Source organism: Pavona decussata, unplaced genomic scaffold, assembly GCF_977016875.1.
Source record: "Pavona decussata unplaced genomic scaffold, jaPavDecu1.1 SCAFFOLD_215, whole genome shotgun sequence".
Classification (NCBI taxonomy): domain Eukaryota; kingdom Metazoa; phylum Cnidaria; class Anthozoa; order Scleractinia; family Agariciidae; genus Pavona; species Pavona decussata.
The window spans coordinates 3367680-3385000 of NW_028145620.1; the positions used below are offsets into that span (position 1 = coordinate 3367680).

The 17321-nt window shown below is 38.7% G+C and overlaps 1 protein-coding gene across 1 annotated transcript; it reads left to right on the top strand.

Moving 5' to 3' along the window:
* Positions 1-1082: 1082 nt before the first annotated feature.
* LOC146460070 (uncharacterized) lies at positions 1083-15772 on the top strand. Its single transcript, XM_085088787.1, has 10 exons — positions 1083-1218; positions 1589-1678; positions 10522-10605; positions 11692-11730; positions 13447-13583; positions 14018-14090; positions 14511-14590; positions 14711-14926; positions 15132-15224; positions 15491-15772. The coding sequence occupies exons 1-10, from the start codon at positions 1083-1085 to the stop codon at positions 15770-15772; spliced, it is 1230 nt and encodes a 409-aa protein (XP_084944913.1).
* The last annotated feature ends 1549 nt before the right edge of the window (positions 15773-17321 follow it).

Sequence of the window (17321 nt, forward strand, 5' to 3'; positions counted from 1 at the left end):
AAACACCACGATGTTCTGGAGGATCTATGGGTACTTTCCAAGCCTCATATGACTGTAGACCTATCAAGATTTTGTACTTCGGAGATACGGAGTCACCCGCTCAGTGTGGACCCTACATTCAATTTCGGAAAATTTGAGGTGATGCCATTTATCTACAAGCACCTCTTCCTAAAATCCAAGCGAACTGACACAGCCCCAGTATTTCTAGGACCAACAGCAATCCAAAACAGCAAGCAGAAGGGTGTTTACAGCAAGATAGTTTGCGCTGTAGCTTCGAACACACCAAGTCTCACTGAGAAAGGAAAGGGTTTTATAACAGACGGAGAAGAGGCTCTGCACTCTCCCTTGAGCGAAGGTATGCGCCACGCAACTGGATTAAGGTGTTTCAGACATTTTTACCAAAACTCTTGGTACAAGCTTCACAAGCTCGGGATTAAAAAACAACAAGAACAAAAGTTTTTCCTTGAAGTACTCTTTGGAAGGGGGGAAGGAAGGGGTATCTTGGATGCGAAAGATAAGCCAGATTTGAAGAACCGTATGTCGGAGGCAAGAGGATCGCTAGACAGAGAGGAACTAAAGATAACTGAACGTACTTCCCCTGAGTTTTGGAACTATGTGAATGCTCACAAGAAAATGATGCAGAAGAAATGATAGCGACACCTCGACAAAAGGCAGGCATGCCACTTGATACGTCTGGTATACCTTTGAAAAGCTACACAAACCAATCCGAAAGCATCAACAACAAACGTGCCAAAAAGAAGCTATGGAAAAAATGACAAAAGCAAAGTTAATTTGACGAAGCTGCAGTTTACAAGAGATGTCTGGGAGGCGGTAGACAGGCACCAACAAGAAGAATTAAAGTTAGCCATATGTGGGTTAAGTGAAGAATACGAGCTGGCAGACCTTGCAGCACACCTGGCAGTTTCGGCGGAAAAATGGTTCAACATTAACCGAAATCAAAGCGCAGATTACGTCCTTAAATTAAACAAGATGTCCATTGAAGATGCTTTGACAGGAAAAACCATTCTGGTTTCCAGTCTAGCTGACGCTGAGCAACCAGATTTCAAAGAATTTTCCGTGATATGGCAAGCATGTTGCAGTCCCTGAAGAACTGGACAGATGGCTTAGTTGCCACCATTGTCAAGGAGGCAGAGGCACTACTCAATTGCAAAGATGCTGTTCAAACTAGGCTGTTGTTACAGTTGGTTCTCGAAAAAAGTATCTCGTGGGAGCTCGAAATTGCAAGAAAGGGATGTACGAATGTTTCATTCACAGTGATCACGTAACTTGTACTTGTCCTTGTTACAAGTACAATAACTTATGCAAGCACACTCTCTGCGTTGCCGAGAAGGTAGCCATACTGAAGGAACACTTAGCCTTTCTGCGCAAATCCTTGAGACAAAAAGCTCCTTCAAAGAGTGCCCTTGTCGAACCGACAAAAGATGCTCAAGGAAAAAAAGGTGGTGGCCACAAAAATCCCTGGAGACAAAGTCGGGCCAGGTCACCCAAGGCACAAGCCAGTCAGCAAACGAGCGGCCATTTACCGAGATCCACCACACAAACAAGTCGCTTGTTCTTTGTTTTTTAGATGAGGAGAAGTGGTCCTATCTGGATCCCCAGCAACCAGGCAGCAAACTTCCATCCACAAAGTACACGACAAAATACTACTGTGTCAAGGGTAGCTGCATCAAAACCCGGTTTCCTTATTACAATTCGTTGTTGCTGCAGATACCCCCTGAGGCGAGCTCTCGTCTTTAAAAGTCACACTTAGACCTCCTCAATTGGGAACTTGACTTAGAGAACCAAAGCGCAACATGTTAAAATTTTATTCGCCCTGTTATAAGGAAACTGTGCCTTGCTTTTGTTTGTAGTCGAGTTCAGCAGCCAGGACTGTGAAAAAGACTTTTTAATACAAATACCAAGTCCATTTAGACACTGTGATTCTGTTAATTCTGTTAGTATAAATCGTGCATATGAAAAGAATGACTCGCGACTACAAACACTTCAGAATTATCTTTCCTGAGCATTACCTTAGTATATAACCTTCCTTCTAACTATGTATGGGTTTGCGGTAAATGGCAGAAACTACCCCGGCAGTTGCCTTCGTTTCATACACTAAGTTGGATAATACTGATACATTTGGCCTAAATGGGTTGGGAGGCGAAGATCGACATTGTAATCAAATTTAAGACATACGATACTAATACTTAGTGATGCTAATATAAAATTTCACCAAAATTAATGAAAAGAGATTTCCAATGTAAGTATTTCATCGTGTCATTCGTGACCTGAAGTAGGCTTTTTCAACGAAAATTTAAGAGTTATTGCAAAGTTTTATATGAAGTGATAAGTTATAGACCCTGTTGTAACATTTTTTTGTTGATGCTTAGAACATAATTCCTGTTGAATAACGGTACAGAAGACCGTAAACCCAAAACCCATGAGATGAATTTATAAAAAGGGCCACCCTGGGATGCCTTGTATTTTTCTCTTGGTCTTCTGTACATTGACTCACAATCTTTAAGGACCTCAAGTTCGAACAAGTGAATAGCTTACCTTTGATATCAGCAGTCTTGTGTTTTGAAGTATTCGCCTGGTTTTCGCTATATTTCTTTTTAACCAGTAATTCTATCTTTCCAGTTGCCAGTTTTGGTTTCAAATAGAGACGTTACAGAAATATACCATAATTTAATATGTATTTATACATACATTATATTCGAAGATTTTGTAAATGATAGTGATAACAGTGGTTAAAGTTTTGTTTACATTATGGTATCATTGTGTTAATTAATAGTAACGACAATAGCAACCCGCGAATAGCTCAAGGTAATCAAAATGCGGGCTGCTAATAAAACTTAAAGTACTGATTTGTTCAAAAGGCCTGGCATTCCTGTCAAAATGCAGTTTTTGTTGTTGTTCGCTAAACTGTCAAACAAGCATTTTTACTGTTACGTTGCCTCTTATACTTATTTCGTAATCTTGTCGTTTATAAACTGATTTTGTTGAACTCCTCCATGTTGTCTGTTATTTCAGAGAAAAGTGCATTACTTTCGAAATAAAATAATAAAGATTCCTTTTCCTATGCAAGGCGGCTGTTTTCTCAATTTGAAATTCTATTTTATTTGTTTTTATTTTATTGCTGTTCATCTGATCATGCGTTTTAAATGTTAATTTTGTATCTACTACAAGTACAATTCTTGACAGCTCTGTGTTTTCGAGGTCAGCTGCATTTTCGAGGTCTGCGTTTTCGAGGTCTGTGGTCTACGTTTTCGAGACACCCCTTAATGGGCCAACACAGGACAGACATTTTTAGCTTGATATATATTGAGACAACAGCGCTGTTTAAAATCTTAGTTGTTCTTTCAATTTTTAACTTAGCGTTTATTAATAACAGCATACAGTGAATTTGTATACTGTTGAACACAGGTCAGACATTTTTAGCTTGATATTTATTAAGACAATAGCTCTATTTAAAATCTTAGCTTGTCTTGGAATTTCTAACTTAGTGTTTATTAATAACAGCATACAGTGAATGTGTATACTGATGAACACAGGTCAGGCATTTTTAGCTTGATATTTAATAAAACAACAGCACTATTTTTAAAAGTCTTAACTGTTCTTTCAATTTTTAACTTAGTATTGATTAAAAACAGCATACAGTGAATGTGTAAGCTGTTGAACACAGGTCAGACATTTTCAGCTTGATATTTAATAAAACAACAGCATTATTTTTAAAAATCTTAGCTGGTCTTTCAATTTTTAACTTAATGTTTATTATGTTTATTAACAACAGCATGCAGTGAATGTGTAAACTGTTGATTATTGTAAATTAATTATACCTTTAATGGGCCAACACAGGTCAGACATTTTTAGCTTGATGCTTAGTATCAAAGATAATTTCTCAACAACGTATTGATGAATGTAAAGTTGTAAAATAGGCACCATAGCTCTTATTTCTCTGTCTATGTTAAAAACAGGCAAAACTGGCAAAAACAGACATCAAAAAGTGTGTTCCAAATCCTACTGGTTCACCGTTCTGATTATCAGCTGCTCAGGTTTCAGTGGAAGGGAAATGGTACGTTGATCAATGTTTGCTGATGGGCTGATCCTCTTCATGTCATAATTTTCATGAATTCAGTTCTTATTTAGAGTGGATAGCACGTCGCAAGCTAGGTATAGGCAAATATTATCCACATATTGGATGATTTTGTGATCATTGATAAGTCCCTCTTGGGTTGTGGATCACAATTGGCTCTTTTTCTTGATCTTTGCAACGACCTAGTGGTTCCTATAGCACAAGAGAAAACAGAAGGACCTTATCATATCTTGAATTTTGCGGGTATAGAAGTAGATTGTGTAACATTTGAAGCCAGGCTTCCTCGAGAAAAAATCCAAAAATGCTTGTCAGCAATTGATGACACCGTGTCACGTAAAAAAGTGACATTGAAAGATCTGCAATCGCTCATCGGTTTCCTTAATTTTGCACGCAGTGTTATTGTACCTGGCCGAGTTTTTCTCCAGCGCCTAATCAACATTACGATCGGGGTTAAGCAACCTAACCACTTCATTCGCATAGCTCAGGACCTCAAAAATGGGTGAATTACAAGTGGCCTAGCAATTGGACTCATAAAAACATCGTTTTCCTTGAACTCTTCCCCATAGTCCTAGGGGTGCGAATGTGGGGAAATTTCTTAACCAATAGACGGGTTTTGTTCTTTACAGATGACAAGAATGTCGTACATGTGATTAATAAGCAAACCTCTAAAGACAAGGAATTGCTTCAACTCCTCCGCATGTCTTAAAAGCATTGGCCTCCAATGTAGAGGAGAGTCCATCTGTCGTGCCGCCACCCCTCCTACCACAGAACTGGGGGAAATCCTGAGCTCTTTGTTACGAGGGTCCATCAGTACCTCTTCACTACATACCTATCAGAGGCCTTGGTTTATATTTAGGCAATTTTTATCCGAGCAGTTTGGAAATTCCAACTTCTCTTCCAGTTAGCCCACATGATTTAGCCCTATTCATAGCTTACTTAGTCAAATCCAAATATTCGACATCCGATGTGTACACCTACCTTTCGGCCATTGGTTACGTTCATCGCCTAGATTCTTTTCCTGACCCCACCCAATGTTCCACAGTTAGCTAAATCCCTCTGTTGCAGACCCGAGACTTCCCATCACATTACCCTTATTGGAACGGATCGTTCTTGCCTATTCTAGCACTGTATCAGGTGATTACCATAGGAAGTTAATGAAAGCCATGTGTACCATGGCATTCTTTGAAGCCCTCCGGGTAGGAGAAATTACATTATGTAGCGGTCAGTCCTTCAGAAACGTTATTCAACTGAACCAACTTTCCTTTTTAAAATCCACAAACGGTGACACCTGTGCCATAAAACTAACAACGAGATTCTTTAAGCACAGCAATCCCACTCAACCAGTTGATATTCTACTTCATAAAGCTCAACTGATTTGTCCAGTTACTACTATTGCTGAGTATTTGAGTGTTAAAGGAGGTGTTTCCCTGCCCCTAATTTTGTTGGCCCGACAACTCCCCTGTCCGCAGAGTACAATTTGTCCAGGTCCTTAATCAGGCGCCCAAATTTTCTGGTCTTGAAACTTCTCTGTACAAAAGTCACAGCTTCCGGATAGGGGCTGCCTCATGGGCTGCAGCTCAGGGCCTCTCAGATTCTCAGACTAGACACTTTGCGCGACGGAAGTCTAATGCTTACCTAGAGTACATAAGAACCCCTTCCCTATAATCAGTCAGCTACTATCCAAAACCTCAGTGAACACCTTCCTGTATTCCGCTGGATCTCTACTTTTCTGCTTTCACATGCAGCGAGTTTGAGCATGGGCCAATCTCATGAAGCCTTAAGTGCTATTTTTATTCTGTTGATTTTCTTAAGTATGCAGTGAGTTTGAGCAGGGGCCAATCTCACTGATTACAGCCTAAGTGTCATTTATTTAGCTGAGTATCTTTATTATACAATGAGTTTGAGCAGGGGACAATGTCATTGATTAAAGCCTAAGAGTCATTTAACATAGTTGAGTATCTTTGAAATACGTTGAGTTTGAGCAGGGGCCAATCTCATTGCTCTGAGTTTTAGTGACCTCGTTCACTTTGCCTTTCTTTAGCTGAGTCTGTACAAAAGCCTCCGTCTGGGCGTTGCACTGGCCTTGGGTGGGGTGGCCCAGTCTCTTTTGCGTCCGGGCTGTGGCGGTTTTCACCCTCGCCTTTGCTGAGAACGAAGTCGTTTAAAGGGTTAGGTCATCCTTAGGGATGAGTGATTGGAAAATAAATGCTGTACACTCTATTGATTTAATAAACGGCCACTCATGTGCCCAAAAATTTGCCAATCCATAGTTTACTTTCTCACCCAACTTCTCTGTTCTCATCAAACTGAGCTCGGCCTGTGCAGAGCTTATGTGCGGCTTTGATAATAACATACAGCATAAACGTCATTATGCAATATATACGCACCTCATAACCAGGGTAATCAACTTGAGTTTATGCAAGAACTCAAAAATTGTATCATTAATAAAACAGAACTCACAGCACTCATTGTAGGCGGTGACTGGAACTGTACACTATCAAGAAAAGACAAAATTGGAGGGAGGTCATGGAAACCGTCTAATAACAGTAACCTCGTTTTGACAACCATGCACATGTTTGACCTGGTCGACATCCAAAGGGTATGCCACCCAAAGCTTTGTAAGTTTACATATGAGTCAAAAAGCCTAAGGATGAAATCGAGACTCGATTTTTTTAGTAGCCAAAAACCTTACAAGAAGTGTTAAGAATTCCGAAATCTACCATGCCATAGCACCAGATCACAATGCGATCTATATTTCACTGCCATGGTCGAGTGAAACCCCTCGACGCCCTGGTCTGTTGAAATTTAATAACACCCTGTTAAATGATGAGCAGTAAATCGCTTTGATTCGGAACGCGTACGCAGAAGCTCGGATCTATTACAGCCATTTAGTGGACAAACGGCTCTTTTGGGAGATGATCAAGATGGAAATAAGAAGTGCTACCACTTCTTATGCAAAATACAAGGCTAAGGCGTCATATCTCAGAAAAAAAGAAATCAAACAACAATTGGACCACTTGGACGTTATTATTTGCAATAATTTATTCTGTAATGATGTTCATCTTGTGTTACAGGAGTACGATGACCTCAAAACAGAACTCTGATCAATTTACGAAGACACAGGAAAGCAGGCTATGTTTCGGGCAAATTGTTGCTGGATAGAGAATGGAGAGCGTCCAACAAAATATTCTTTTAATCTAGGAAAACGAAATTACAACAACAAAATCTATGGGTGAACTACGACTTCAGGATGGTTTAACCACAAATAATGAAAAATTAATCCTAAATCACATTGAAGTGTTCTACAAAGACTTACTTACATCACAAATACCTTTCAACGATGATATGTAGGACAGCTTTACTTAGAATCTACAGATGCCTAAACTCTCAGACGATGAACACGATAGCCTAGAAGGTCCTTTGAGATTTGATGAATACCAAAAGGTTTTAGAAACTTTCCAAAATGATAACTCTCCTGGTGAAGACGGTTTTACTGTTGAATTCTCTTTCGACTTGTTGGGAAACAATCTCATATTATATCATGCGGGCTCTTTCCTTAGATGCAATCAGCCTATCGGCAGTTCAAACAGTACTGAGACTGCCTCGTAATGACATCTTACTTAATCGATATGTAATGCCATTAGTCTTCCTGGACTTGAGCGCTGCATTTGATATGATTGATCATACGGTATTGCTTCAGCGTCTTGAGGATAAGTTTGGGTTCAGTGGAACTGCATTGGAGTGGCTTCACTCGTATCTGTCGGACAGATTTCAACAAGTGGTAATAATATTATTGATGGCGTAAGATCTGACAAGTTTGACATTGACTTTGGTGTACCACAGGGCTCCTGCTTAGGCCCTTTATTGTTTTCTATCTACACCAGTCAATTGTCTGAAATCGTCAGTAAACATCTACCTACAGTGCATTGCTATGCCGATGATACGCAGCTATACCTTTCCTTTCGACCGAATGATAGTACGACTCAAGATGCGGCTGTCACTGCAATGGAAACCTGCATACAGGACATCCGGAATGGATGATCAAAGACAAGCTCAAGATCAATGATGACAAGACTCAATTTATTCTTATTGGCACCAGACCGCAGCTACAGAAAGTGATGATTGACAGTCTAGTTGACGGAGACTCTGTGGTTCCTTCTGGCTTCGAACCGATAAAGAATCTTGGCGCATGGTTTCACAGTCATCTTACCATGAATACCCACATATTGAAGACCTGCAAAGCTGGTTTCTACTATCTCTACAATATTAGCCGCATTAGGAAGTTTCTAAGCCGAGAAACTACGGAAACTTTAATACACGCATTCGTCACTAGTCGCTTGGACTACTACAATTCTCTGTTATATGGGTTACCAAACGGCCTCTTTCATAAACTGCAGCACTTACAGAACTCAGCGACAAGACTAATTTTTAGAGCTCCTAGATACTGTCACATTACCCCATTATTAATTGAACTTCATTGGCTAATTATTAAACATAGAATTTGTTTTAAAATAATTCTAATCACATATAAAGCTCTCCATGACACCGCCCCAAAATATATACGTGAGTTAACTACATTGAAGCCGAATTCCAGCTATGGTTTGAGATCTAACGATATATGCTCAAACCTCTGGCAGTTAAAATGCTGCCCACCCTCGGAGACCGAGCCTTTGCCTCTGCGGCTCCTCGATTGTGAAATGGACTACCTCTGGAACTCAGGAAGGAACACAGTATTGACATTTTTAAACGGAAACTCAAGACTCCTTTTTAAGAGAGCATATCTCAAGTAGTTTTTTAGAATAACTTTAATACCATTTTTAATTTTTAACAGAATTAATTAGCGTAATATTTATAATTTAATTTTTGTTTAATAGTTTACTTTTTAATACTATTTATATTGTTTAATTGATACTATTTGTAAAGCGCATTATTATTATTATTATTATTATTATTATTATTATTATTATTATTATTATTAAACGTTGATCTTAAGATAGCAGCAAAACCTATAGCCAAACGTCTTGAGCCAGTACTTCCCAAACTAATCCATCCAGATTAAACAGGCTTTGTGAAATGTAGATATATTGGAGAGAATGTAAGGCTGAAATCAGATGTGATGGAATACACCAAAGTGCAAAATATACCTGGAATATTATTATGGTTAGACTCCCGGAAGGCTTTTGACTCCATTGAATGGCCATTTATGATGACAAAGTTGGATCACTTTAATTTTGGTAGAGGCGTTAAAACGTGGATCAGCACTTTCCATAGAAAGTGCCGTTCTTAACAATGGTTTGTTAACTAATTGGTTTAAACCATGAAAAGGCATGAGACAGGGCCGTCCGTTGTCCCCTTATCTGTTTGTTCTCTCAGCAGAAATCCTGGCACCTAAAATCCGACAAGCCCCAGTATTCAGAGGAATTAAAGTGTTCGGAAATGATGTTAAACTGTCACTTTTTGCGGATGACACCAAATTATTCACTGCTGATTTAGCCTCTGTGAGAAGAGGCTTAGAAATAGTAGAAAAGTTTGGGAAGATAGCAGGTTTATGTTTAAATGTTAAGAAAACAAAAGTGATCTGGCTTGGGAAATGGGCAAACAGTCGTAGCAACCCTCTTGGAATGAAGTGGACGTGTAGCCCCATAAGATACTCGGCGTTCATTTCTCATATGATGACAAAGAAAATGATGAGCTTAATTTTAATCGAAAGCTGAAGTATTGCAAACAAAACTGGATATGTGGAGTTCTAGAGATCTGACTCTTTTTGGAAAAGTTATGTTAATCAAAACCCTTGGGATATCTCAACTAATTTATTCCACATCAAATCTCTCTGTCCCTGCAGGAATCAAAGACTCAGTTAAAACCAAATGCTTCAAATTCCTTTGGAGAAACAAGAAAGACAAAATAAAAAGAAAACCACTATACCAAGATACTAATAAAGGAGGAATACGTATGACTGATATAGGCCTAATGTTTAAATAACTCAAACTTAGTTGGATCACTAGGACTCTGTCTGTAGGCAAGAAAATTGGTGTACAGTTTCAGAACGCTACTTCAGAAAAACGGGAGGATTAATTTCCTACTGTAATTACAATGTAAAATACTTCGACCAATTACCGGTTTTTATAAAACTATCCTTGAGTCTTTCAGTGAACTGAACACTCTTCATGGATATGATCAATTACACGACTTAGTTTTATTCAACAATAAGGACATTTTAAGCCAGGTACAAAAGTCAGACCACCAGTCCGGGTCAGATCAACTTGGATCGCCTCGGATAATAAAAAAAGGCATAAAATTAAATGAAATTGAAACTTTTACCCATTTAAAGGTTTAAATTCCGGTCGAAAATGGGCCGAATTAAGAAAGAATTGCGACGTTTCTCTGTCATGCTGTGTAGTAAAGCCGCCATTTTGTATTCTAAGTGCCAGTTCCTCTCGGAATTGTCTTGTGTTCATCCATCCCTGATCCCACCGCATCGATCTCCATGATCATGGACCCAGATGAAGGTAAAATCTAGGCCATCTTTGTCAGTAAATTTGTATCCGTCCACCAAAATGATAGTTTCAGTAATTAAGAATGTATATTTTTGCTTATTTTTCACAGCAGGCAATGTTTTTTTTGGGGGGGAGAGAGTAAAGAGGGCGAGGTGAGTGTTGTGCACATTGTAATGAAGAAGTGGATGCATGACACAAGTTATGCGCATTTTGATTAAAACGTGATCTGAATTATTGATGAGAATGGTGTCAAACGTGAGCTCTGTTGATTGCATAGTAAATAGCGCCTCATTTCTCATCCCTGGTTGTTTTTGCAGAACTTCTGAAAGAAGATGCAAAAGTGACAGTGAGTCTGACACAAGGTGCATTTGATCTTTTGGTTGTATTGTATTATATATTTTTAGCTTACCTTGAAGAGTAGCGACCCAATTTTGCAGTTCCATGTCTTTTACACAGACAATATTTTTGTCAGAATTTATTTTTGAGAATTGATCTGGAAGGAACCGGCCAACGTTTGATTGCATGCTAGTTCCTTTTCCTTTGCATTTAAGCTTACAGTATCTTACATTATTGCAGTTAGTTGCCTAAAGGTATTAATTTTTCTGTGCTTATGCTTACATTTATGCCATGTCATGCTTATGCCCAGGCATATGGGCACCTTCGGACTAGGGGGGGCGGCAACCTTCAGCCGGAAAAATTACACAATCCCCGAATGTGCAAGTGTTGAAATCGGGATACAGATGCACTTAAATTGCAGTAAAAACAATCACGTTCACAATACTCACGCGTAATGAAACTGTAATTCCAAAGGTAGAGGTGTGTTGTCCGAACAAATGAGTGTTTTGCCTGAAAAATTTCAAAAAATGTTTGAAACTGCCCTCCGGCTCGTACGCCTATGTGCTTATGATGTAGTAATTCCTATATTATCCATTGGTCCTTATTTATTGAGAGTGACAATAGTGAGTAAGAAATGGAATTGCATGTGAGTTGAATGATGCTAGTTGTTCTTTATTTACATCTTAAATTACTTGAAGATAGTAAGAGTCATGTTTACTGCTATTCTCAACATTCTCTACTGCATTTTCTTTTCACTTCCAGAAATCACTCTCATTGATCTCACTGACAGCCCTGTCAAAGGTAAAAATACTGTCAAAGCCTCTCCTGTTGTAATAGAAGATTCCCCAGTGAAGAAAAAAGTAAAGAAGTTGGATGCAGACTACAAATTCCTTGATGGATACCCTCAGAAACCAGTGTTGTTTTTTAGGGAAATTCCTGTCCACCAGTCGTATTGTCTCATTACTTTTTAGGCCTGGCCCTGGGATGTTCTGTACTAAGCAGCCGTTAAAAGTAAAAAAAGGAATGTTCTTTCTTGGTGGACTTGCGGCGGATAAGTTTAGAGGACCTAAGGGCAGATGGCAACCCTCCATATGACAAGTATGAATTTTTTAATATCTCTTTCATGTTTTGTGAATCAGTAATATGCATATAGTTACCTGTAGAGAAATACAGACCCCAGAAACTGATTTCACAGCTGCTATTGCCATTGGCCTTACTTAGTATCCCAGCTCTTATTGTTTACATGATTAGAGAAATTGTGAGATATTTCAAGAACAATGTGATCTAGTGATGGACTATAGTCTAACTGATTATGAAATTGATGTACAAATGGTTTCCCTTTTCATAGAAAAATATGGCAGTTGTACCGAGATATCTCAAGGGCTGTTATCTTTTTGTTAACTCCTACAGTGAGGGGGTTGTCTCTTTAAAACAGTACATAAGAGGTTAATAAAATGTGGTCATAGTTTATACCTTTTAATAATTAAATAAGTAAGTTAACCTTGTGGTTTCTTTTGAACAAGTCACATGGCCAGATAACAGTCCACTTCTGGTGTATTTTCAAAGGCTTCTACTTGGGTAGGTAGAGAACATTCGTGCTTGAAAATGAAAATGTCTCGTAAAAAAGGTTTTTGCTAATATCACCCCTTGAAAGCCACTCAACTCAAACATGCAGAGCTGTTATGTCCTTTATCAATTACCCTATGCTTTAGGAAATATCAGCAGATAAGAGTGAAGTACAATAATGAATGGTCTTTTCTGTTTCTTAGGCGTCGTCCACACGTATCCGGAAATTTGTGAAAACGCAAATTTTTTTTTACGAATACGGCTTGCGTCCACACGTATCCAGCGTATTTTCCGGCCGTATCCGGAAATTTTTGAAAACGCTCTCCAGAGTGGAAATTTTTTTATCCGATACGAATACGTATACGTGTGGACGGTCGTATCCGGAAATTTTTGAATACGCTTTCGTCATTCTCTTGGATCCAGTCTTCACGGCGAGCATTATAAACAAACACGGCGTACAGCAAGCCGGGTTGTAGCTTCTTTGTTAGTTGCTCTGATTTCTAGTTTGATATCATGCGTTCAGATAAATGCAGCTGTGATAAATTTACACAACCAATACATTAGAGATCGACAGGATGTTTTGAGATTGTTATTCTGGCTTCGACCAAGAAGGACAAGCGCATAGTGGGGCAATTTTATCAGTGGCACATCGCTCGAAGAAGAATGGAGAGAGAATTTTAGAACTGCGAACTAGAGCAAATCAGAAAATTTCCGGATACAATCGGATACGTGTGGATGGCTGAAAACGATTCGAATACGCTGCGTGTGGACGCGAAAATTTTTGCATCCGCAAAAAAATATTTGCGGAAAAAAAAATTTCCGGATACGTGTGGACATGGCCTTAATAATGTACTTTGGTAACCTAGCATAATGTTGAAGTTCCATTCCTTGTTCAATATTGCTCTTAATGCTGATTTGTCTAATTGTGTCTACTTTAATTAATTATTGTAGTGACCCTGGATTACAAATTATTGTTACTTCTCATGCGGAAGATCCAGAAAGATGGAGAAGATGAAAGTACATACAGGGAGCATTTAGGGAACAAAGGCTTTGATGTTGAATGCTGTGTGTTTTGCACAGCTTTGAGAGTAAGTAAACGGATGCACCCAACTCTCTCTTATTGGACCACCTCAGTTGTAATAGTGTACATGTAATACATAGAACGAGAGCAGATAATATATTCTCCTATGCATTAATGGTAAAAGAGGTCAACCTTTGCTGAGTTGATTAGGAGAAATGTGACAGTTTTAATTTAAAAAAAAGGAAAGAAAAATTTGGTACCAGAGTGGTAAAGACTAAAGAGAGGAAGTAACACATTATATTTGGTAATTATCCATTTTCCAAATCGTCAAGGGGGATTTTGAAGTACCATTTATTTCATGATCATGTTTGAATGTTTGGCATGCATACAGACTTGATAACAAAAGCGGGTTGGAAAGTGCATGTGGTGCACGATTAATCAATCTTCGTCATATAATTATTTTTCTAATATCTGGTTCATTCGTCTGTTGTGTGTGTGCAGGCTTGCAAGGAGCATTTGTCTGGAAGAGTTGATGAAGCATGTCTAACTTGCTTGCAATCAAAGGCTAACATTGGCAAGTAAGTCTGCTTAGCTTGTCGCAATAACTATTATCTTATACACTTAAAGGCGATTTGTGTTATTATTTAATGTTTTTTATTTCAACCGTTAGCTATAATTAACACCATAACAGTCATGTTGCATTCCAAGATAACTACAGGTCAATAAACTTTTAAAAGATTGAGATGGATTTTAAACACAAATAAAATAGTACCAAACAAATTCAAGCTATTTTCTAATGTCTTCATCAGATATAAAAGAGAATATATACTTTATCCTAGGTCTTTAGGCTATGTCTCTAGACCTGATCAATTTGAATACCATAAGCTGCCGCTTGTAAGCCCTGGGCTTATAGAACTTCGCAAGGGGTTCTAGGGCTTATAAATTAATGGAGGGGCTTTTTGCTTGTACCTCCTATTCTTTTTACTTTTTGCAGTATTTGAAAGCAATTTTAGGGGGTCTTTTCAAGAGACTTTGGTACAATGCAGGAAAATGTTAAGTTGGAGGATGCTACCGGTAAGATGGCAGTCAAAAGTAAACCTTTTGTTTGGGGTAGAATGAAAAAAAAATTCAAAGTTGCTTTAAGATGTATTTGATTATCCTCCAGTCCTGTTATTGTTTTATTTATTTTTTCAGTCGTCAAGAGGTTTCTGGAGGATTGTTATAGCAGAGAAGAGAATATTCAATCTGAGATTGAGCAAAAGTTCTTGGAAATTCAAGAGCGTACCTCATGTCCAAAACCTCCAAAAAAGAAGAAGAAACTCAATTCCTCACAGAAACAAAAAAAACAGACTAGAGCATGATGCAATGGTAACCCTGGCAGCCCAGTTACAGGTGGATCATTTTCGACAGGTTAGTCAATCTGTACGAGATTTGATAAAGGCATAAACCAACCTACAAGACTGCCACTATTACATGTCTGAATACATTAGCTTTTGAAAGGGAATTGGCCGCTTAAAGGAATAAATAAACAATTAGAAGAGCACAAGATACTGTCACTTCATGTTAATGTTCTAAGTTTCCTTTTGTCTTCTTTTTTTTTTGGCATTACGTAAAGGTTTTTCAGGAGTGGAAAGACATAAGTCATGTTAACCGTACCAAAGTTTTTGAGGAAAATGAACAGGAGCAAATCGACATCCATGATGTCAAGGTCTGTAAAATATATCTAGAGTAGAACTATCTTGTTTATGACGAACATGTGTTTGTTTCAATTTTCTTACTAATTCAAGAGAAAGACAATTGAGGAGGTCTGCACACAATTATTGCAAGAAGATATATGCCATGAAGATATGAAATCTCTCAATCAGTCCTAGTGGTGAATCTCAATGAAATAATTATCTTATTTTAGCATAAAGTTTGCATTGCTGGAATTTCAGAATACATATTATTACTAAAATGCCACCTTTCTTGTTGTAGTGCAAACTGTGGGGTTTTCTCCTGCGCCACCTTTTTGGGGTGACACTTGGTATGGGAGACTATGTACACTTGACAGTGGACCATAGTGCAATGTTGTTGAGACAACATGGCTCCTTTCGTAATTATTCAAACCAAGGATTTGAGGCATCCCACAAGGAGAAAAGGATGCTTTACTCTCGTGCTACCAGCCATGACTCTTCTTCAAAAGGCCAATCAAGTGAGTTCCCTTTCTGTCTCATATATTCTCTTAGATTTCAACATATTATGTGTTTATCTGTTTAAAAGCCTTCCCCCCCTAGCCTGTGAATACAGCCGCCTCTCATTCGCTCCCGCTACTACGTGCGAAACGTGCGAATGAGAGGCGGCTCGATTCGCAGGCTACTCCCCCCCCCACAAACAAAATACAGTAGGTCAGCAGAGATTTCAATAAGTTTTTAAATCAGACGGCAAAAACTGCAAAGTAGGCGGCTTATGGAAATTCAATTTTACTCTAAATTTATTAATTTCGGAGAAAGTAGGCAGCCAATTTAGATCAATTTGCTTGATATAGACGGCAAATTTCGCCGGTTGCCTGTTCTTATAGAAACCCCTGGGTCAGTACAATTTGTGATGCTTTCATGGGGAGGTTAAATAATACATGTGATAGTTTTGTGAAGAAACTTATTTGTTGGAAAATACTTATGCAAAACCTTATACTGAAACTTTTGGCGACCTGGACTTGATTAAGCTACCCTAAAAGGTAATCAGTAAATCTCTTTCCAGTCAAGTGAAATATGATATAGACGACTCTTCATGCCTTTACTGTGATCTTGGTGTGCTCTCAACTTTTGAGTGGATTCGTAAAATTTTCAAGAATTGTACACACACAGGTCATGTATACATGCAATTTGCTTATGTTTTTGCAGTCAACAAAATCTCACTCATTGGTATGCAGAGAGACTGCTTTAGATCAGATACCAGTTTGTTGAAGCTCAACAGTGTAAAGTAAATGGTAAGAAAAACACTTAGCCTACACCTATAGGCCTCAAAGGCTCATATCACTTCATTATGAGTGCAAAAGCCACAACTAACAACAACATAGCAAAATGTAATAACAATCATCATCCATGTGTAGTAAACTGATATTGTAAGCTTTGAACTTCTACAACTGCCCAAGGCATGACTGGTTGAATCACCCAACCCTTCCTTGAGGTACCAAAAGACCCATCGGTGTTATTTATTAATAAACTCTTAACAAGATGATTTTTACATTTGATATTTAAGAGCATCTTTATTAATATTGTAAATTTGACCTTCTTTCTATGGACTTTTGTTTGTCTTTTTAAGGAAAACTATTTGCATTTCGAGGTCTCTTGAAGATGAGGTTTGGATTGACACGATTGTTGGTCTTTTCACAAAGCTCTTTGGGGGTGACTTCCTCAATTACATTTACACATCAGACCATAGGACAATAATTGCAGAAAGTTCAGATCCAAAGAAGAGTTTTACTTATAACCATGGCAAGTGGGAGGCTTCTTAGAAATCTACAAGGCTATTGAGTTTAGCAGCTCTGCTAAAGCAACTTGCAGATGGAACTAACCCCAAAGCCCAAGCAAAGCCAACTGCTTTGGATGGTATAACCCCATTAGATGTAGATGCTACTACAGCGGATCCAGGTTCCCCTACAATGGCCTCAGACTGGACCAACAAGCCAGCACTAACAAAGCCTCAAGCTGCTTCTTTAGCCACTCAGAAGCAGCCCTCTGTTGCAAAGGTCCCCCCTGCAAAGCTCTTTTGTTTTGTACGCCGGGGAGCCCCGTGGCAAACCAGTTACCTCACTAATTGCTCTGTT